General features: G+C 48.9%; 8 protein-coding genes across 9 annotated transcripts; 5 read left to right on the top strand and 3 right to left on the bottom strand.

The window, feature by feature from the left end:
* The first annotated feature begins 585 nt into the window (after nucleotides 1-585).
* TrAFT101_003630 (uncharacterized protein) lies at nucleotides 586-2,717 on the top strand. The gene has a single exon (XM_024903178.2). The coding sequence runs from the start codon at nucleotides 1,450-1,452 to the stop codon at nucleotides 2,455-2,457; it is 1,008 nt and encodes a 335-aa protein (XP_024766611.1). The 5' UTR covers nucleotides 586-1,449; the 3' UTR covers nucleotides 2,458-2,717.
* Nucleotides 2,718-3,279: 562 nt separating this feature from the next.
* TrAFT101_003629 (uncharacterized protein) lies at nucleotides 3,280-4,518 on the top strand. The gene is made up of 3 exons (XM_024907345.2): nucleotides 3,280-3,471; nucleotides 3,557-3,688; nucleotides 3,801-4,518. The coding sequence occupies exons 1-3, from the start codon at nucleotides 3,373-3,375 to the stop codon at nucleotides 4,083-4,085; spliced, it is 516 nt and encodes a 171-aa protein (XP_024766612.1). The 5' UTR covers nucleotides 3,280-3,372; the 3' UTR covers nucleotides 4,086-4,518.
* On the bottom strand, nucleotides 4,121-5,291 carry TrAFT101_003628 (uncharacterized protein; the record flags this gene model as incomplete). Its single annotated transcript, XM_066126944.1, has 2 exons — nucleotides 4,121-4,126; nucleotides 5,055-5,291. 2 exons carry the CDS (start codon nucleotides 5,289-5,291, stop codon nucleotides 4,121-4,123), a joined length of 243 nt encoding a protein of 80 aa, XP_065983052.1.
* Nucleotides 5,292-5,558: 267 nt separating this feature from the next.
* Nucleotides 5,559-8,314, bottom strand: TrAFT101_003627 (uncharacterized protein). 2 transcript variants are annotated; one of them, XM_024907346.2, is made up of 2 exons: nucleotides 5,877-8,314; nucleotides 5,559-5,807 (listed from the first exon to the last, which is right to left on the bottom strand). In XM_024907346.2, exons 1-2 carry the CDS (start codon nucleotides 7,850-7,852, stop codon nucleotides 5,789-5,791), a joined length of 1,995 nt encoding a protein of 664 aa, XP_024766614.1. In that variant the 5' UTR covers nucleotides 7,853-8,314; the 3' UTR covers nucleotides 5,559-5,788. The 2 variants fall into 2 exon arrangements, with proteins under 2 accessions (XP_024766614.1, XP_065983051.1); XM_066126943.1 differs by having other exon boundaries at nucleotides 5,559-8,314.
* A 4,395-nt stretch (nucleotides 8,315-12,709) lies between these two features.
* TrAFT101_003626 (uncharacterized protein) lies at nucleotides 12,710-13,156 on the top strand (the record flags this gene model as incomplete). The annotated part of the gene is made up of 1 exon (XM_024903158.2): nucleotides 12,710-13,156. One exon carries the CDS (start codon nucleotides 12,710-12,712, stop codon nucleotides 13,154-13,156), a length of 447 nt encoding a protein of 148 aa, XP_024766615.1.
* A 1,409-nt stretch (nucleotides 13,157-14,565) lies between these two features.
* On the top strand, nucleotides 14,566-15,676 carry TrAFT101_003625 (uncharacterized protein; the record flags this gene model as incomplete). Its single annotated transcript, XM_024903180.2, has 3 exons — nucleotides 14,566-14,845; nucleotides 14,923-15,590; nucleotides 15,647-15,676. 3 exons carry the CDS (start codon nucleotides 14,566-14,568, stop codon nucleotides 15,674-15,676), a joined length of 978 nt encoding a protein of 325 aa, XP_024766616.1.
* An 842-nt stretch (nucleotides 15,677-16,518) lies between these two features.
* RPS18 (40S ribosomal protein uS13) lies at nucleotides 16,519-17,705 on the top strand. The gene is made up of 3 exons (XM_024901669.2): nucleotides 16,519-16,625; nucleotides 16,826-16,956; nucleotides 17,064-17,705. The coding sequence occupies exons 1-3, from the start codon at nucleotides 16,587-16,589 to the stop codon at nucleotides 17,362-17,364; spliced, it is 471 nt and encodes a 156-aa protein (XP_024766617.1). The 5' UTR covers nucleotides 16,519-16,586; the 3' UTR covers nucleotides 17,365-17,705.
* On the bottom strand, nucleotides 17,671-18,815 carry TrAFT101_003623 (uncharacterized protein). Its single transcript, XM_024907347.2, has one exon. It carries the CDS (start codon nucleotides 18,657-18,659, stop codon nucleotides 17,739-17,741), a length of 921 nt encoding a protein of 306 aa, XP_024766618.1. The 5' UTR covers nucleotides 18,660-18,815; the 3' UTR covers nucleotides 17,671-17,738.
* Between the last annotated feature and the right edge of the window lie 255 nt (nucleotides 18,816-19,070).

The raw sequence follows: 19,070 nt of genomic DNA, 5'->3' as shown, positions 1-19,070 counted from the left end.
CCGTGTTATCTCACGATAATGGGGACAAAGGCTCGCTGCGCTGGATTTCCGGGGCGTCTCCTCCGCAATTGCATCTGATCTGCGCTGCGTGTAGTCTTAGTATGCCTGCACCTGGTATCGCCTGCCTTACGGCACCTTAGTACCTGCCAGGTATACAGATAATGATGAGCGCACATTTTCCTCTGAGAAGAAGGTACTGTTCAGAGGCTCTTTCCTATTGTATGGGTTCACGTGGAGGGATGCAACCTCTTAATGAACCCATCCGGCTTTCTATCCTCCAACACAACTTGCATCCCAGCAGCAATGGGCGGGACTTGTTTTTTCTTCATCCTCTGTTTAGCATAGTCTCTTACACGGCTCCTCTCACCGGCAGCAGTGCGAAAGCTAGACCGGCAACGATCGCCGGTGAAACAGAAGCTTATGTTCCATTGTTCCTCTGGACGGCCAGACGGTCCGAACTAAGAACAACGATGGCGCATCGTCTCATGTAGCCCATCCCCAGCTAGCCACTCAAGGCTTACGCACACGCTGATCAGGGGTTCAGAAGCCCCGTGGCTCGCCGAACCGCGCAAACTCTAGGCGCGAGTAGCCCGGACGGGCCCCCTGTTATAGGCATTCATTGGCCGTGATGTGCTGACGCTGGCCGTCTCACAATTTCACCATCTCGTCAACCACATGTGAGAATCTGGTCTTCGCATGTCACTCTGTCCCTCGATACTGGATATCAAGCCTAGACGAGGTACTGTCGGCAGCTATTGTCACAGAAACGGTACCTGTGCGACGGCTGTCTGGTTGATCCACCATGCATGAGATTTGGGGGTCTGAAATGTCTCTCGCTCATTACGTCTAGACCCTGTCCGTGGAGCTGGAAGAAGAAAGACCAGACACACTGGAGTTTGTATTTAGATGGCCATGTGCCCCCCCTCGTGATACTGGCCGTGGTTTCGGACAGCCTCGTTACAAGCAGCGCGCTTTGGCCTTTGCTTCTCTTTCAGCCCCATCCCTCCCACTCGCTGAACTCTCAACCTGTGCCGTTCAATCCTTCCGGCGGTTAGTGTTCCAAACCGAGTCGCGAAGAGTCTTTCTTTAAGTGGCAGCATCAACGATTCGTGTTCATCCGCTATTCATTGCACATCAATAAGCTCCGTTATTGATAACCTCAGCCTGGCCCCAACAGCTCACACTTTTATACATAAAGCACACAAAAGCTGCTGCCTCTACTTGTGCAATTTGATATCAATTTTATTTCTATACACAAATCCTTTTTAATCCAACATAAGTGGTTATTGGGTTTTTGAAAGCCCTTATTCATTCCTTAACCATCACGAACATTGCTAGACGCAGCTTCCACGTTCCTTATTTCTGTGGCCGGCTCATATTATCATTATATTCTCTTTGAATACTTGGACTCGAACATATTTTGAAGGCTTTTTTAGACCAAACATCACCATGTATACTTCTACGGGTATCACCTTTTCTCTCGGCGCACTCCTCGCCACTGGAGCCGCCAACGCCCAGTACAGCTTGAGTGTCACCTACGACGCCAGCAATTTCTTTTCCAGCTTTGACTTCTTCACCGACTCGGACCCAACAAATGGGTTTGTTCAGTATGTTGATGGCAACACAGCCAACTCCCTCAACCTTACTTCAACCTTGACGGGATCGATAATTATGGGTGTCGACTCGACGGAATTAAACCCGGCCAACGGCCGCAAGTCAGTCCGCGTGACATCGCAGCAATCTTTCAACCATGGCCTATTTATCGCCGATATTGCTCACATGCCAGGTAGCATCTGCGGAGCCTGGCCCGCCTTCTGGATGGTTGGCCCTAACTGGCCAAACGCGGGCGAAATAGACATCATCGAAGGCGTTAATACCCAGACGTCTGATTCCATTACTCTGCATACTTCTGCTGGCTTCTCTGTCAGCAACGATGGATCCAGCTCGGGTACTCAACTGCTCGGCAGCGATTGTGAGGGCAACTCTGGATGTAGCCAGACTACCTCGGACAATCAAAATTACGGAGATGGATTCAATGCCATCAATGGAGGCGTTTACGCTACTGAGTGGACATCCGACCACATTGCTGTCTGGTTCTTTCCCCGGACTAATATTCCCTCTGATATCAGTGGCGGGAACCCCAATCCTAGCGGATGGGGCAGTCCTTTGGCACAGTTCAATCCTACCGACGGCAGCAGCATTGATGACCACTTCCAGAACAACCAGCTTGTCTTTGACACTACCTTTTGCGGCGACTGGGCTGGCTCTTCCAATGTTTGGAACTCTAACTCTGAATGCTCTGCCTTGGCCAGCACGTGCCAGGAGTACGTCTCTAACAACCCTGCGGCCTTTGTGGATGCTTTCTGGAGTGTCAACTCTATCAAAGTCTATGACCAGGCTTCCAACGCTACTGTCAAGGCTACTGGCCCAAGGAGATCTGTTAAATTCAGGGCTTAAGAAGAGGAATATTTGGAAATCGATGAGATCCAAATTGCGGCTAGCTGGAGGATGAGACGAGATACTCTGGGGTAGGCAGAGAAATCAGCTGGCAGGATAATGGTACATGACGCTTTATGAGTGTATATATTTGTGCATATATATATGTCTCTTTTTCTTCTTATTACCCTTTTTTCAGATTTTACTTTCTTCTTATATGATACATTGTACATTTGTATATGTAGATAGCTTCATAGTGAGAGCAACTTATATATATCCCCTTTTTTTTGAAACCAATTCATATAATAAGTGGGACTACAAACGAACAGCATGCACTATTGTTATTGATGTTGAACAATAAGCGTGTTCGCTCGATGGCTGTTGACTGTTGATCGAAATCTAACCCGGCGTGGCTAAGGCGGGCCGAGCCTAGCTGGTCCGTTTTGACGCTGTGAATGGGTGTTAGCGGCCCGGCCATTTATAGGTAGGTGTAGATGGACCAAATCAATTCGGGAGCTTGATGCCACGTCCTTGATACCGAATACACAAATATAAGCCACTTTGGAATTGCGAAATGCCCAAGCTAACTACCTGGTAGAATCTTTCTGGCCATTAATACACCCCCTTTTTTTTTTTTCTTCCTTCTTCTTCAGCAAACGCCTTAATTAGCAAGCTGCATAATATAAGCTGACCGGTTTTGTTTGGGAGGGATTTTTCGGAGTACGGAGTGCATGTACCTCTCTATAGAGCTGAGTTGCATTTATATGGGTCGATATTTCTCTTTTTGACACCGAGGCGGTCTTATTGTCTTGGAGATACATAAGACATATACCTACCTACTACCTAGTAGGTACCTATGCACACGCCGTTTCCTCAAACTGCTCATCTCCATCGCAAACAACAAGGCGCTGGCTGGTGTCGACGCCTCTGACTGAAATGTCCAATTGGATTTTACAGACGTTGCCCAGTTCGTTTGTCGACATGAGCACCATGTTCACGATGGTGGATCTTTCTACAAACTACTCCTTTTATATGGTATGAGGGGCTCAAGCCACTGTCTTTGCTCTTGAACAACATCATCTGGTCAATCAAAATGGGACTGAGAATTGTTGTGCATCAGGTTCCGGCGGCATTTACTTTGTGCTGGCTCCCCGCCGCGTATGGCCATACTCTGGCTGGCAAGAATTTTGACGAGACCAATCCGCGGCATACACAGGCGGCCGTTCTCCGAGATGACAAGATGGACAAAGCCGTAAGCCATTTTGATCCTTTCCTACGCTAACAATTTCTTCTTCTTCTTTTTTTTTTTTTAATCGATATGAAGTTACACACTGGCTAAACGTCTTTCCCACCCTTTGACACAGCGCCAGCAACGCATCACCCGAGCGCTAAGCGCCATGGAAAACGGCTTCGAGTCGCTGGGCATGTTCGCGGGGGGCGTGGCGGCGGCCAACTACGCAGGCGTGGACATCTACACGCTGAATCTGCTGACGATTGAGTACGTCTTGTCGCGGGTGCTGTACATTTTCGTGTACATTGTGCTATGTGAGAACGGGAGGCTGTCGATTCTGAGGACCTTGTCTTGGCTGCTGGGGGTTGTGAGCATGCTTGCGCTGTGGATCATGGCTGGGATAAAGGCCGGTGCTTAATAGCGGTAATCAAGAGTCGATTCATGCTGCATAAGTTAGTGCTAAGGCACATATATAAGAGGAGGAGAGAAAGAATGCAAAACCAATTTTTTTTTTTTTTTTTTGGTAATGTGAGACAGAAACGGTTCGTCGTGAACACAAGGAGCAGCCGAGGCAACTGCGAGACGGCCGACAAAGCCAAGCGCAAGTTTGTTTGTGGCATCTGGGCTGTGTATGATGAATGGGATGGATGCCTTGTTTGATGGGAATACACGCTGACCCGGCTGTTGCTTCTACATGATTCTTCTTCTGCTTGGATGAGAATGGCGGAGCAGCCATCAGCGAAGCACCTGATTCAAGCACCTTGATATGTAGTTATGCCTCCATAGAATAAAAACACATGATAGAATCGAACAGAAGCAGCCTTTTCCCGGCTGCTGTTTTTGAAGTGTCGACATCCATCACATCAGCTGCGCGCAACCTGACTTGTATCCATCTTTGACTCACAGCTCAAGCAACAAAACTCTAGATACCAATGGCAGCAACAGAATCAGCAGTCGAACAAGTAAGCCAAAACAGTGAGTGATTCACGCTCCATGATCTCTCCATCCACACCGCTTGGAGAAAAAAAAAAAAAAGCCTCGTAATCAAAAGCGTACATGCCCAGCGCCAATATAAAAGAAACAGCCATGACGTCTGTCTCCCCTGTTTGCCTCCAACTCCATCACCGTTGGGGGAAGGCACACACCAGCAGCATGTGCAGCTTTCCTGCCACAAACAAGGCACCGGTTACCACTTAAATTTGCCTTGAGTTCTGACTCTCGCCCTGGGGGGGCAAGTTCAACTCACTGCTGTTCCACAAGCAGAACAATCGTATCACATAGAAACAAGTTTATATATAAACCAGTCCTACAGCTCACGCAAACCGACCAAACAACAACAACAATAACAACAAACCCGCAATAAAGAACTGAAAGCAGAATTCCTAACAAAGATGCCTTCCCCCAAGTCCGTCCTCTCCGCGTCTCTCCTCCTATCCACCAGCTGGGCCACGATGCTCGCTCCTCCACCGCCAGCTACAGCTACATCCACCTCTCTCTTCACTCTTGCCAACACGACCGTCTCTACCGTTGGACCGACCGCCACGTCCATCCATTGTGACATCACGTACTGCGTCAACGGCACGTCCTTCTGCCATTTCTGGGCCGGCATCAGCACATGGTACATGTCGGGGCCATCGCCAGGAGAGCTGCGGACGACGGTGGGAAGTTGCAAGCTTGGAAAAGCGAGGAGGACGGCGTCTTGGGAGAAAAGAGAATAAAAGACGAGAATCTGGCACTCTGGCAAAGGTTGTGGATGATCCTAAATTAAGACCTATGGGAAGGATGGGGGAAGCCCGGAGATGCTGTATTGTGCCCGGTAGGATCCAAATTGCCCGCTAATGAAGGGATAAACATGAATGGAAGAGAAAAGATGATTGGCACAATGGGGCTTCGAAGCTTTCACTTGGACCTAAGATTGAATGTGTAGTTGAGAATGACAGAATGACAATGAAAACCAACTGTATAAAGTATGCAGGGCTGCCGCTTTGTCGACTCAGACTAATACAATTCCTATTCAACAATGCCTAGCAAATTCTACTATCACGTATATACCAATCCGGCTCTCTATGTCTACGTGCCATATCCCTTGCGGCTCACCGTGTAGAAAGTTAACACGCTTCATCAGGAATCTTCAATTTCTCTGGAAATACATCAGTAATTAGAACCAGAAGCCACTTCTAAGCCTCCGAAACTTTGGTTTCTTACTAACCTCGGGGCCTCAGAATCTCCTGTCGGCACCGCAGAGTAGCCAGGTTTGGTGCTCCTGAAAAGGCCTCCATTAGGGGAAGGCTCGTCGTCGTCTTGATCGTCAGCACCGTGCTCTTCATCAGCCAAGGTCTCCGGTGGGAAAGACACGTCATCTTTAATCCTCAACACAAAGAAGGCAGCGACAAGGGCAAAGACTCCTCCAAGAGCCAAGACAATACCGATGCTGTGGTCACCCGGAGTTCCCCTCGGTTTTTGCCAGATCTTGAAAATCAAGCTCGATCCTACGTTAGCTATGATTTGTGGAGCAGAAACAGACATGTTGTGGATGCCCATAATGACACCCGCTTGATCAACTTCTTCCCTTGGTGCTTCTGTAAGTTCCATTGGGGACGTATTGCCAGTGGCGGGAATCGGGGCAGGGAGTGTTGGAGGAGAATCATGATTGTCATTCCGGTGATGGCGTTTAGACCGAGCGAGGGCATCACGCCGACTGATCTCGGCACTGATGATGGCGAATGGTGCCCACAGAGTAATAGCCCAAGTAATCCCAGCAATTCCAATCAAAGCAGTGGCCGCGTTAACAGACCTCACAAATACGGTGCAGACCATGACGATGGCGAACAGGATGAGAGACCCAAACCAAGCCCTCTTGAGGGTGAGGCCGGGTATCCTCAAGCGATCTAGGAACGACTTCTTGGTGCTGGACTCCGAGCTATTCAATACGGGATGGCTATCATAAGTTGGGGCAACGAAAAAGGGAAGAAAGACATTTGTCAATAGGCTAACAATGGAGTTGATGAGGAGAGCAAATGAGCCAATTCGAGTCGCGTGCTCGTACAGCTTGTCAATCTCTTCAGGAGACATGTGAGGGTTCTCCTCAAGGAAGGGCTGGACATAGATCTCGCCAATGTAGGAAGATGTATAAAATAAAAGGGGGAAGAAGCCAACCCAGCCAAAGAACTGGACCTGGCATACCCGCTTGATCTGGGGCGGCAGTCTTTTGATGGATTTGAATAGCGTAAAGAAGAAGATGAAAATGCTTTGCCTCTTTTTCGGAGGCCCGTCCAATCGGGGATCTCGTTCTTTGATTAGAGCGGCGCTCAAAACTACCGTAGAGCCCAAAGCAATGCTCGCAACTGCGCAGAGGATTTTGAACTGAGTGTCGCCCAAAAACCAAAAGGATGTCGTCAAGTTGACGTATCCCGCAATATAGCCAATGATGTTTCCAATCCCAGTCATTCGGCTGGCCATGGAGTTTGCGGCTTCCTGCTGATGAGCCGGTCCGCAATCAACGATGAAGGTTCGGAGAGCGGCTTGGACGGTGTTGATGGCGAAATCTAGAAGATACACTCCAATCACCGCCGTGACAATAACGGTGACTTTGACGCCATGAGATTGGGGATCTGCTCCAAAGATGCCCAGCACACCACCGACAATTTCTTTGGTCCAGGCCAAGAAGAGAAGCCCGACGATGGTGGCAGCGGCACCGCCAAGCATGAACGGTTTTCGTTTACCCCATGAGAGGCGGCAGCTGTCACTCAACATGCCAACATAGGGCTGCACCAAAGTGCCAGTAAGAGGTCCCGCTATCCAGACCAAGGCCATGAGAGACTTGCTGAGCCCCAGAGACAATAAATAGGGCGAGCCATTGGAAAGCTCAACAGACCATGCGATTTGGAGACCTCCAATTCCAATTGTCAAGACGGTCAGATACCACAGGCTCTTGGTGGTCTGACTTTCATCGACATGGCTATCTTCTCGTCCCAAACGAGCACCAAATGCATCATAGTCAGCCGGTGGTAGCAGTGGTGACTGCTCGTTGTTCGCCGTTTCGCGCTCTCGAGGGTCGTCGACGGAGCGATTGCGAGGGGTGCTGGCGTCTGGAGTTTGCGACGTACTCGCGCTTGAAGCACCGTGTTGCTGGTGAGGACTAGGCGTCTCGCCCTGATCAGCGTCGTGGGGGGATGATGCCGTCATGATGGGGGGTGGAGCAGGCGCGTTGACACGGCCTTGCGATGTGGATGCGATTAGCTCCGTTGTTTCAGTGGAGAAGCATACGATGCTTCAACAGCAGAGCGGCGATGGCGATGATATGAAGACGACGGATGCGGGCGGCAGCTTCACGAGAGGGCCATGGCCGGCTGCGGCGATGCTGGAACAGCCCTGGAGACTTTCGTGCTGGGTATCAGTCAGAGTTGGGGAAGGCAGTCGTGCGGCCTGGGTAGCAAATAGATGGCGAGGAGGAGCTCGAACAAATCAGGCGCTTTGCTCAAATCAGACAAATCATGTGGCGGAGCTGAGGATCCTAAGAAAGCCAAGTGACCACGCGATCGCATACCTAGCCTAGCACTGCTGTCAACGATTTGAAGATGGCCGATCGAGGCAGTGGATCTGTGGTACAGATACGGAGATGCAGCTGTCAATGGTGAGACACACAGCATCGGCAAGAGGAAGCTGGAGTCGAGGCTGGATCACGAGCTCCCGGAGCAATTCGGTGGGCATCGTGATGCGTCATACGGGCTGTAGCCAATCAGGTTGCTTGAACGCTGACGCAGGCGCTGATGCTCAGGCACAATGAGTGCTAGAGGGAGGCCCTCACGTCACTGGACAGAAGCGCTGAATCGCAAGTGGACTGATAAACAGCCCCACCAACATAAAGATGACGGGGCTATTACGCTGTATGCATGTATTTGTCGAAATAGTCAGAATACATGTAGCTATTAATAACTTGGACCAGGGCAAAAAGCATTTACCATCTCCGAGGTTTTTGAGGGGCGCCTATATGCCAATGCGATCTTCAAAGCGAGTGAGCTAGCTGCTGGTAGGCATTGAGCTCAACTTGCACATAACAATTGGAGACATCTACTCTAGTTTTGATAGCAATACTCCTCAGATAGACCAATACTTTCTCCGTCTAATGCTCCAGTTATCTTCTGCATCTTCTCATATGGGTTATATGACCGCATATACTGGACATGTTTCAGTAGTACGGCTGTTGACTGCGGCTGTCCAGATATACTCCAGTAACCGGATAGCATTGGCAACACAACTTCTTGACATTCCGCTTCATTTTCTGCGTAATATAGAACCCGATCAATGTGTTCATCGGTCCATTTATCATCATGAGGTGCTGCTGGGGTTGACTTAGCTATCCGCCTTACTTGGATAACATCTGCGTGGGTTCTGACTTTGCCGTGTAACAGCTTGATCATTGTCTGAGCGAAGAAGCACGAGGTGGATATAGTACTTTTCAAAGAAGCGTCTAATGCTCCCTCTTATTAGTCATGAATTATTATACCCTCCATTGATTGTACGGATGTATAGCAAGAGTATCGGTCTATTTAACTCAACGTGATATGTAGCAGCACTCTTCAACCTACTTAAATAACCTAGCACCGTTCTCCAATGGAAATTTTTGAATTACATCTGGGAGATGTAAATGATTTTTGACTTCTTATTGCATGTGAATTAAAAGAACACAGTTGACTTTAGGCGCATTCGCAGATCTAGATACCTAGTCGCTAACGTATAACAACTGCTACATAGAACAATTTCAAACTTCTAGAAAGTGAAGAGAAACGGATATCTGCCATAACATCTTCCTTAATACTGTGTATTATATACACCATCTATATTACGACAAATAGCAGAGATGATGCTCTCTACTGGTAGCCACCGTTTATCCATTTATACCATTAAAACACCCATAAAAGAATCCCGGTTAGCACGGAGTGGGCCTGTAGTTGAATACTGACTGATACCATAGCCAATTCCCTCCCCCCATACATACATACTGCCAACTCACCAAGGATCTACATTCTGGCCATAAAGTCTTTTGAAGAAGAGTTTTCTATTCACCCAGCTTGAGGAATGTCAAAGCTTCACGAGAAACATCCCGTCTTATCGTCAGGACGTGAGAATTGTGGGGCCTCGGCCTAGAAGTGCAGATCACAGAAATCTGACGGGCTAGGTTGCATCCAGCGTTCCAGCATTCCAAAGGCCTTCTAGTTCGCACATGTCAGTCCGTCCTGATGGACGGATTGTAACAAAGATCAAAAGATGGAACGCTGGGAACGGGTAACGTAGCGCTGGCACCGCTGTTTCAGTTCCACCCATTGTGTGTGATTTTTTTTTCACAATTGTTTTTCTCCTTCTTTCTCCTTTCGGTGTGTTGGGTCTCAGTGCCGCTAGACCAAACGCTTGCATAAGGATGTTTGTCTTGAATAGGCACATGTGCACTGTAACCTGCCTCTTAGTTGTTCGCCTCCCTCAACAATATCTCAACCAACCAAAGGGGCAAGGTACCGTTTTCTGTAGGGCTGTTCTCTGCATGATTATTCCCTACTGTGGCTGAAGGTCTAGAAGGAAAAAGAGGCGCCCGCATCGGAGACGACGAGCGATCAACGTTGTATCGCCGGCGCTTTGCGGGACGGCACTACCGAAAAGGAGGGCGTGTTGGTCGGTACATGAAGATGGCGGTGGCACAGACGGAAAACCGCCACAGCCGCTGAAGACCCGAGACTCGAAAGAACCATGGCTGAAGCCTCTGACAGCCTTTCCAGCGGCAGTCGCAGATCGCCAAGGGTGAGAGACAACGCTCGGCCACACTGTTCGGGGCTGGGTCGGTGCTTGGATAATCCGTCACCCAGGTTTACTGCTAGTAGTATTAATGATGCATATGCCGGCGCATCACAACGGAGAAATTAAAACTTGATGCGGCAGCGCCGAGGCTGTTGAGAATCTACGAGCATGCTATTAGTACCGTAGTACTTGGAATAAGCAGTTGTGGTACTCCGTAATAATAGCAAGTACTATAGTAATCGTATCTGTGAGGTAATACAACTGCCTACTATGTAGTACCAGTAACATGCACTTGTAAGGTAGGCACATATGCAAGGAGCACAGATCCGTGACCAATCGAAAGCGAGGCCAGTCGCCATTGAGCATCGACAACTGACAGACATCCCTGTCCGTTTGCGAAAAGTATCTGCTATTGAGCACCCAGGCGCTAACGTGGACGTGCGACGGCCCAGCGAGTCAGTGCGGCCCAGTGTGACCAAGAGATGCTCCTCTTGCACATTTTTCTCGGCGATTCGGGATGTGCTTGGATAATTTGTGAGAATGCAAGTGAAGCACTGCTTACGAAGAGGCTCTACACTGCCGGCGAGTCGTCGTCGTAAGTAGCTGCCGCATCAAACGCCACATCGAGCGGGAATGCTGGACCGAAGTTTCACGATAACGCCGGCACTTCAGATAGACAGGCTCGGAAGAATGAGGGAAAAATCCAATCGAGGGCAAATTGCACACAATGCTCCGCACTTAGTAAGACTCTCTGACTCTGTCTGGATTGGGCTTCCTCGACCGCTGCGCGCAATCACGAGCTCGTGAGAAAACGGAGAGACAAAGTGCCCACCCTGTCCGCGTGGCTTGGCCAGTGCTCAGAGAATGCTGGGATTGTCCATGGAATAGACGAGTCCGGATGTCCAAGCTCGGCTTACCAAATTGATGTCTCGCTCGCGGTCTCCGCTATTACTATTACTGTACCCGCGGAAACAAAAAAAGAATAAGACACGAGAGTAAGCAGGTAGATCAGGAGGAAAAAGAAAAAGAGAAACAGAGAAAAAGAAAGACTTAATTAAACGTGCATACATAGCCTGTCGCTGTGGCCAAGATTGCTTCCGTGTGTCCCCCTCCCCTGCTATTCCCATGCATCTCGGGTGGCGTTCCAAGGTTCTGGCTCTAGCAGGTCTTCTAGATGAAATGATGGTGTCCCGGACAGAAGCCAAGGAAATTAAAATCTAAAAATCTTCGAACGGCGTGAGGGTTAGCGGCGCCTCCGCAATCCTTCGCACTGACTGCCAGCAGCAAAGGCCTCTAGTATCGCCGTCGGGGTGCACGTTGGGGGCCCAATTCGGTCGGTTCAGCGCCATGGTTGGCCTTGAGGCTGAGAAAAGTTCCGCTTAGGGGGCGGCGGCTTGTTAGCGACCTCCTGATTCCTGATTCTCCCTCCTAGACACCCCCCTTCTGAAATAGGCCAGCCAGCCCACTAAAAATTTGTATGCAAACAAGGCCCTTCTCCGGGCTCCAGCGCTCCATCCTGACTTCATCAGTGGGGACTGCGGGAACCCCGGGCTGGGGAATTGCAGCTTACAGAACAAATTCCTGGAGATTCTGGAGTTGACTGGGCCCAATTTACCGCTGGCTGGGCCAATCGCAGCCGCAACCAGCTCTTCTGGCCCTGGCACTTTGGCTGCTGCCTTCCATATGCTCCGCTAAATGCGCCGAGCGTTGGAGACGCGGAGCAGCCCAGCGGAGAGGAGAGGGAAACAGACCAGTCGCCACCACTGGGCGCTCCGTAAAGGGTACTTTGAGCATCTCTGTTGGATCTTTGTGGCACTGCCTGACTAGCAGCAGTTCGCAGATTTGCCCATGGATTCCGTGAGCGGTTTTCGTCGTTCCCCTTAATAGTCCGACGATCTGCTCCCGCTGCGCCTGCGCCTGCTTTTTCTTGTCAAGCCTGGCGTCGAAGCTTGTTCAGCCAACTCAGCACCACAAACTATACACACAAACCTTGGACCGCACAAACCTTGGGGCGTATCACCGAAGTACCTCCTACACCGAATCGAATACCTTCCGGGTTGTATATATTTAACATCACCCCGAAGATTGACGAGCTGTCAATCCGTCAATCCGCGGCCTTTTGCGCTTTATAGTGATACCCATTCCACATCTACAGCCACGGCTGCTATTCTCTATACAAACATCAACGTCGCTGCCACTTGCGACTCTTTTGTACTGTCGACCACTACTTCGCTACCCAGCATCAACATCACAATGGCTATTCGGGAGCGTTTCCGCCGCGCCCTGCGCAGATCCGACGACTCAGACACCATCTCTCAGACAGACTCTAATGGCACCACATCATCGACTCGACAAAGCTCCAGCTCCGAGTCTTCTGCCCCTCAGCTCTCCCTGAAAAAGACCAGCTCAACACTATCCAAGACCTTCTCCTTTGGCCGTCGCAACACCAAGAAGAACGAGGAGAAGATTGCCAGAAAGGAAGAACGAGACCGCAAGAGAAATAAGGGTCGAACCTACAAGCACCCTAGCGAGAAGCCCCTGACGGAGCAGAACCTCAAGCACCAGGAGATGCTCAGCCATTTCACCATGACATTTGGCGCAAGCGACCCGAGCCAAATCATCGACCCCGACTTTGATGGCATCAGCCCCTGCTGCACTCGCACCTGCAGCATCGACCTCGGATCGTCAGAGAGCATATAATCACAAATCAACTGTTTTTTACTGTAGCATGTGTAATTGCTTGCCGGCGGCCGACAGCCGAAATCGACGCGATGCCATGCTACTACAACCGGGAATTTCTCCCATTCGTCAAATCCTACGCACCGGCTATATGCACGCAGCACACCAATTCACTCATTTGAGTATCCAGTCTCCAAAAATCACCTGACTGGCAAAGCCCGTGATGTGGACGATGGCTGCTGCTTTTTGATCTCATTCAATCTTGTTTTATACCTCTATATTTTTTTTTATTTAGCCACACTCTGGGCTTTCCTTTCTACCTTGTCGTTTAACATACAACTAAGAGGCGCCACCACAAAGCGTTGGCGGGTGGCCAGCGTACCTGCATGAGGGGAATCGGCCCAGGGTCTAGATCTGTCTAGACTCGCGAGACCCTCATGCGATGACTGATTTTTTTCCTTTCCTCTTTCGGTGCAGTCCGCATTTCAGCTACGGCGCTGCGGAATTCGCATATTCGGCTTGTGTATGGGTTTCTTTATCACGACGCAAAAATGGTTATGATCACGGGGGTCGGCTTTATACTACATCTAGATGCTTGGAGAGTTTTTTGCATCTTTACTCAGAGCTAATTTCCTTTGTCACTTGATTTTGTTTTTCCATTGGATAGATGGAATAGGGCATACATTCTACAGGGCTACTAGCCTGGGTTGTAGAAGGAACACGGCGTTGGAGAGAGTATATCACGAAGAATTGGGCTTTATATACGGTACAAAATTTTGCGTACTTGCATTTGTGCAGTTTAGTATCCTTTTAATGAATGAATCCTTTGGTAATTACCACTGCCAACAATATCTTCTATAATGCGATGTGACGTTCGTTTTCAGTCCTAGATTTTGCCCTTTTTTTTCTTCTTTCTTCATGGGGGATGCTGAATGAACGATATGCACTTACATCTTGCTTTGCATCGGATCCTATCTCTCTCTCTGTTGCTAGACCCATTTGTGTCGTATTGCACAATTATACTGTATATCGTTCGAGCTGCTTGCTGGAGCACATCCTCTCCCTCTCCCGACCTGCTACTATTTTCTCTAATATCGGAAGCCCTTCCCTTATTTGATCAGCTCTTATTCAGTGCATAGCATAATTTCGATACTCGTGATTATCACGAAGGCTTCATGCTGGGGTTTTCCCCGCCAGGCAGCTGGCGAATGCAGAGAGACAGTGAATGTTGGCAGGTGCCTCCTCGCGCCTTCCTTCTTGCACAACGAACGCGTAACTGCCATATTTTTCGAAACTCTGCCAACTGATGCGTTTTTTAAGAGTAGCATCTTGACTGTGAGCTTCATCTTCTTCTTCTTTTTTTTTTTTTTTTTCAAAAGCCACATACCTGTTTGACTAATAGACTTCAGGCCCAGCAGCTGTGAGAAACCATGCCGGCCAAGTCGTTCTACATTCTCAGGCTCAAAACAGTGCCGACCAAGTACGGCCTGTCGAAGAACATCCAGGATCTGCTCACGGCTCTTGACCACTACCATGACGGCTCCATTGACGCGGTTGAGCTTGGTAGGCTCGTTCGCCTTAGTCCTAACCGGAGAGCATCCATCGCCAACACTATCCAAAAATGTGCCGGTTTACTCAAGAAATCGCCTGAGGAAATCACGACTTGCGTCGATGTCATCGAAATGTGCACAGAGCTTCTCGAGATCGCTGGTAAGTGCCAAGTCGAACTTGGTCGAAACCTCCCTCTGTTGGCGCTGTCTTTTTGTTTGTTGACGGTATGGTTCTAGATAGGAAACCCCCGATGGATGGGTTCCCTTTTATGCGGCTCCCGGTAGAAATCCGAGAGCGAGTCCTCGGCCTTATGATTGACAACATCTTCCGAACCAAATCCGTTTTACCGGCTAGCAACAAGAATGGCGGCTGCAAGTGTCCTCGATTTGATCGAGATACTGTCTTTCAGACGGCTCAGATGAAGGATCTTGCATGCATCTTCGGTTCCAATCTCATCACCCTCGAGTTCTTTCGAGTATTTTTCCGCGAAAAGACTTTTCGTTTCAGATGCACCTGTGAACTGCACTCACATCTAACCAACAACGACATGTTCCTCGACAATGTGAGAAGCATCGTGGTCCACTGGAGTGGCCCTGAGTCGGCAAAGACATTCCGGCTACTGACAAAAATGCCGAAACTCGAGAGTCTTGGGATAATCATTTCTAAGTTAACCTTCATTCACCTTAACGAACGATCGGCTCTCATGAAAAGTTTCTTTCCTTTGGCGTTCAAGAGTATTAGAATAGCAGATGTTCTTGGTTTGGATGAGCTTTTGGAATTACGTGGACTTCACCAAGTGGGAGTGATGCTTGCGCCGACGTCGAGAGGTGGTTCCCAGTCATATAAGATGGACCGGGCAAACCTCTTGGAACTTCTCTCTAGCAGATTGACACGGGCTAAGGAGGTAAGTCTACGGCCCCTTAAATTTTGTTTCAAGAGCAGCCACCTAATACTATCCAGGACGATGACCACGACATAGAGCTGGCGTAAAAGAATTGGTGGAGTGGGTCGTTTTAACTGGCGAAATAACTTGGAATGGTATCAGAAAGTTGCTCGCAGGGGTTTCTCTCTTATTCTTTTGTTTTCCCATCATCGGTAGGGTTGGCTCTATCGCCCGGCATGTTTTAATGTTATTAAAGTCTACGTTTGTCCAGGACTGGCTGGTGGATTGGGTGATCAAGTTAAATCATAAGCATGGTAACTAATGGATAGGAAGATCATAATCGTAGCCATAGTTGTGAGCTACGGCCACCGGGGCTCTTATTTACCAGGAATAGCGGCGCATTGTGGTATGTAACAACAGATAAATTACGATAACCTCCATAAAACAAAAAGGCCTCGTACTCAAAAAACGTTGTGAATGTTCTTGTCTTGTGCTCATACAAGAAGCATGGGCATCCGGCTCAAGATCAGCAGGCGTGGACACGCTGACCGAGCATGGAATCAGACGACGGATTATTAAGACTGAGAAGATCTACGGAATACCTACCGTCGAAGCACGTTATTTTCCAATATTGGCTTGGAGAAGAGGCTCATTTGGCATCATAGAGGCGCTCTATGCCGCACTCCTGATAACGAGCTGTAGCAATTGCAAGCTAGAGCTGTCGAAGGGAATTGGCCCGGCAAAAATTTGTATCCGTGGGAGGATAGCGGGTGAAAAATACATAATACGCACGGTACAAAAGCACTGTAGCCGGAATCTAAAACGCCGATGGTCACGTGCCTCTAGCACGTGATAATTTGTTAGCAGGCGCTCTTGTGTGCCCTACTTTGTGGCCCCACAAGGGCCGAAAATTCCACCATGTTTAGCGAGTGCTGTGAAATCCTCCGCTCTCTTTACTTCAACCCGAACAATCGATTCTAACGAGCAGCAAGGCAACGTCCGATACAGTTGCCCAGCATGTCGCTCGTCACGGGAGAGAAGACGAACTTCCAGTTCGTAAGTCGTCCCTTGACTCCCCTTATTCGCATTCAAGAGACGGGTTTCCATTTGCTACGAAGTTCTTACGCGATGGTCGAATGTCATTGATTCAACGGAACAAATTTCCGGGCATCTGGGATACTTTTCTTGCTGCGACGAGAAGGAACAAGATGGGAAAAGGGAAGAGATTTTTTTGGGCTAACACTCAATTGTTCTAGATCTTGCGTCTTCTGAACACCAACGTTGATGGCAAGCAGAAGGTTATGTACGCCTTGACCAAGATCAAGGGTGTCGGTCGCCGATACTCTAACTTGGTCTGCAAGAAGGCTGATGTCGATCTGAACAAGCGGTACGAGAATACACCCATCAACACCAGTTTCTCTGGGGAAAAAAAAGACGATGAGAAAGTCGAATAAGAAGAATTTTTTGGAAAAACTAACGAATATTCTGCTGCAGTGCTGGTGAGCTTACCTCCGAAGAGCTCGAGCGTATTGTGACGATCATCCAAAACCCCACACAATACAAGATCCCCTCCTGGTTCCTCAACAGACAACGCGACATTGTTGACGGCAAGGACTCTCACATCCTGGCCAACGGTGTCGACTCCAAGCTCCGTGAGGATCTTGAGCGCCTCAAGAAGATCCGTGCCCACCGCGGTCTCCGACACTACTGGGGTCTCCGTGTCCGTGGTCAGCACACCAAGACTACCGGTCGTCGTGGCCGGACTGTCGGTGTCTCCAAGAAGAAGGGTGGCTAATGGTTTTATTGTTTTCGGTCTGGGGTGGACAGGCGTGACGGCTGGGTTTTTCATCGTTATGATGAGCATTTCGAAGGGATTGCTTTCTGGCATTCGCAGCTGGTGCTGTACTCTAGATCAGAGTCAAATGAATTAAAAAGCATTTTCAAAGCGTTTACCATGATGACGGTGCTCAAAAGTATGATGAAAGTCACACATATGATGAAAAAAAAATCCCCACCGTACCTGGCGAAACGTTTAGACATTTATCACGATGGAACAAAAAGGAGTTCTACGAGTTATAGAGTTTTTTTAAGGATCAAATTTCTCCTAGGGTATCATTTTATTCCTTTTTTTTTTCACCTTTAGATTTGCTCTACTTCGTACACGCGTATTTAATCTTCATGTGTGACCGCCATATCCAACACCTCGACTCTGCCTTGGCCTTTTGTCTCATTGCCAATGAACTCAGATAGAGCCTTGAAAGCACCCGGTTCGGCAAAGCCCACCACCTCCCATTCTGAACCCATGACATCTTGGTTCTCAACCTCCTCAATGTAACCCAAAATCCGATCTTTGACAGTACCGGGAGCCTTTGTTTCGCCCTCGTCTTCTTTTGAGGCGGTCTTGGGAGCCTTGATGGCCTGTTTGAGAATATTCGTAGGGCAGGTAATACGAAGCTTCATCCTAGCACGCGCAACGGGAATAGGCTGGAAGGCAATCAAAGCCTTCATGGCGTCTAGGGCCTGGCTCTTTGCGCTCTTGGTTGTCACAACGCCCGTCCAGATGTGTTCCTTTGTCTTGGGCTTAGCCTCACCAGCCTCCGTCGTGGTCGGCGTGGCCGTCCCTGACTCTGTCGTCTTGTCTCCGGTATGCGCCTGTGAACTCAACATATCCAGAGCCTTTTCAATCATTCCAGGCGTATACACTCTCTTCGTCCTCGGGTCCACCAGTTTGCTAACCACAATGCTAATGACCTCATTATGCACTCTTTCTAACTGCGCCGCGCGCTCTTTCTCTCCGACCTGTAACTCTCCCTTCTTCAAGATCTCGAGGACGATATCGTCGGTGGACTTGCCCTTGCCAAAAGCCTTCTCGAGGTCCTCCTTGGGCGCGGTCTGGCCCTTGGAGACGTTGAGGAAGACGTTGGGGATCTGGAGGACGTTGTCGAGGTCGGTTTCGATGCCGGAGCGCCACTCTAGGACTTTGTTCTTGTAACAGGCGATTTCGAAGCGCTTCTTGCCCTTTTTCAGGCGCACGAGCGAGACGTTTGTGAGTTTGATCTGGTTGGAGGGAAGGGTGATTTGGCGAGACATTTTTGCTTTAAAATTGAAAAGGTACGCTAGAAAGAGAAGAAAGAAGATGTTTATTGCTGAAAGACAAGGGAAGAAGAGTAAGGAAGAGTTGACGCTTTAGTGGAGGAAAATTGGTTTATAGCTTAGCTCGGCGATGCGCAAAGAATTGAAAAACGACGTCAAACTTATTAATACATGGAAAGGCTTGCTGGGCTGATAGCAACTTTGGCGGGGAGAACATGGAAAGTACCTTTAGATGACAAATATAGACCGCGACTAGACTTGTTTCGGATAGTGATGTCTACGCCACTTTTCATCCTCTGCCTGGAACAGCCACTCTTTGGTAGTGCTTAGAGAAGAGCCACAATAAGAGTCATAACCAAATTGATCGACGATCTTTATACAGAAGATGAATTCTTGTATAATTTTTTT

Source organism: Trichoderma asperellum, chromosome 2, assembly GCF_020647865.1.
Source record: "Trichoderma asperellum chromosome 2, complete sequence".
NCBI classification, from domain to species: Eukaryota; Fungi; Ascomycota; class Sordariomycetes; order Hypocreales; family Hypocreaceae; genus Trichoderma; species Trichoderma asperellum.
This window is presented reverse-complemented; position numbering and strand designations above follow the sequence as displayed.

What these genes read in the sequence shown, in the direction of transcription:
- TrAFT101_003627 (XM_066126943.1), bottom strand. Translation starts at nt 7,852, where the DNA reads ATGACGGCATCATCCCCCCACGACGCTGATCAGGGCGAGACGCCTAGT.
- RPS18 (XM_024901669.2), top strand. Translation starts at nt 16,587, where the DNA reads ATGTCGCTCGTCACGGGAGAGAAGACGAACTTCCAGTTC. An exon ending in AGAAGACGAACTTCCAGTTC is followed by an intron (nt 16,626 to 16,825) that starts GTAAGTCGTCCC and finishes CAATTGTTCTAG; the next exon opens with ATCTTGCGTCTTCTGAACAC. An exon ending in GATGTCGATCTGAACAAGCG is followed by an intron (nt 16,957 to 17,063) that starts GTACGAGAATAC and finishes ATTCTGCTGCAG; the next exon opens with TGCTGGTGAGCTTACCTCCG.
- TrAFT101_003629 (XM_024907345.2), top strand. Translation starts at nt 3,373, where the DNA reads ATGTCCAATTGGATTTTACAGACGTTGCCCAGTTCGTTTGTCGACATG. An exon ending in CAAACTACTCCTTTTATATG is followed by an intron (nt 3,472 to 3,556) that starts GTATGAGGGGCT and finishes GTTGTGCATCAG; the next exon opens with GTTCCGGCGGCATTTACTTT. An exon ending in ATGACAAGATGGACAAAGCC is followed by an intron (nt 3,689 to 3,800) that starts GTAAGCCATTTT and finishes CCTTTGACACAG; the next exon opens with CGCCAGCAACGCATCACCCG.
- TrAFT101_003623 (XM_024907347.2), bottom strand. Translation starts at nt 18,659, where the DNA reads ATGTCTCGCCAAATCACCCTTCCCTCCAACCAGATCAAACTCACAAAC.
- TrAFT101_003630 (XM_024903178.2), top strand. Translation starts at nt 1,450, where the DNA reads ATGTATACTTCTACGGGTATCACCTTTTCTCTCGGCGCACTCCTCGCC.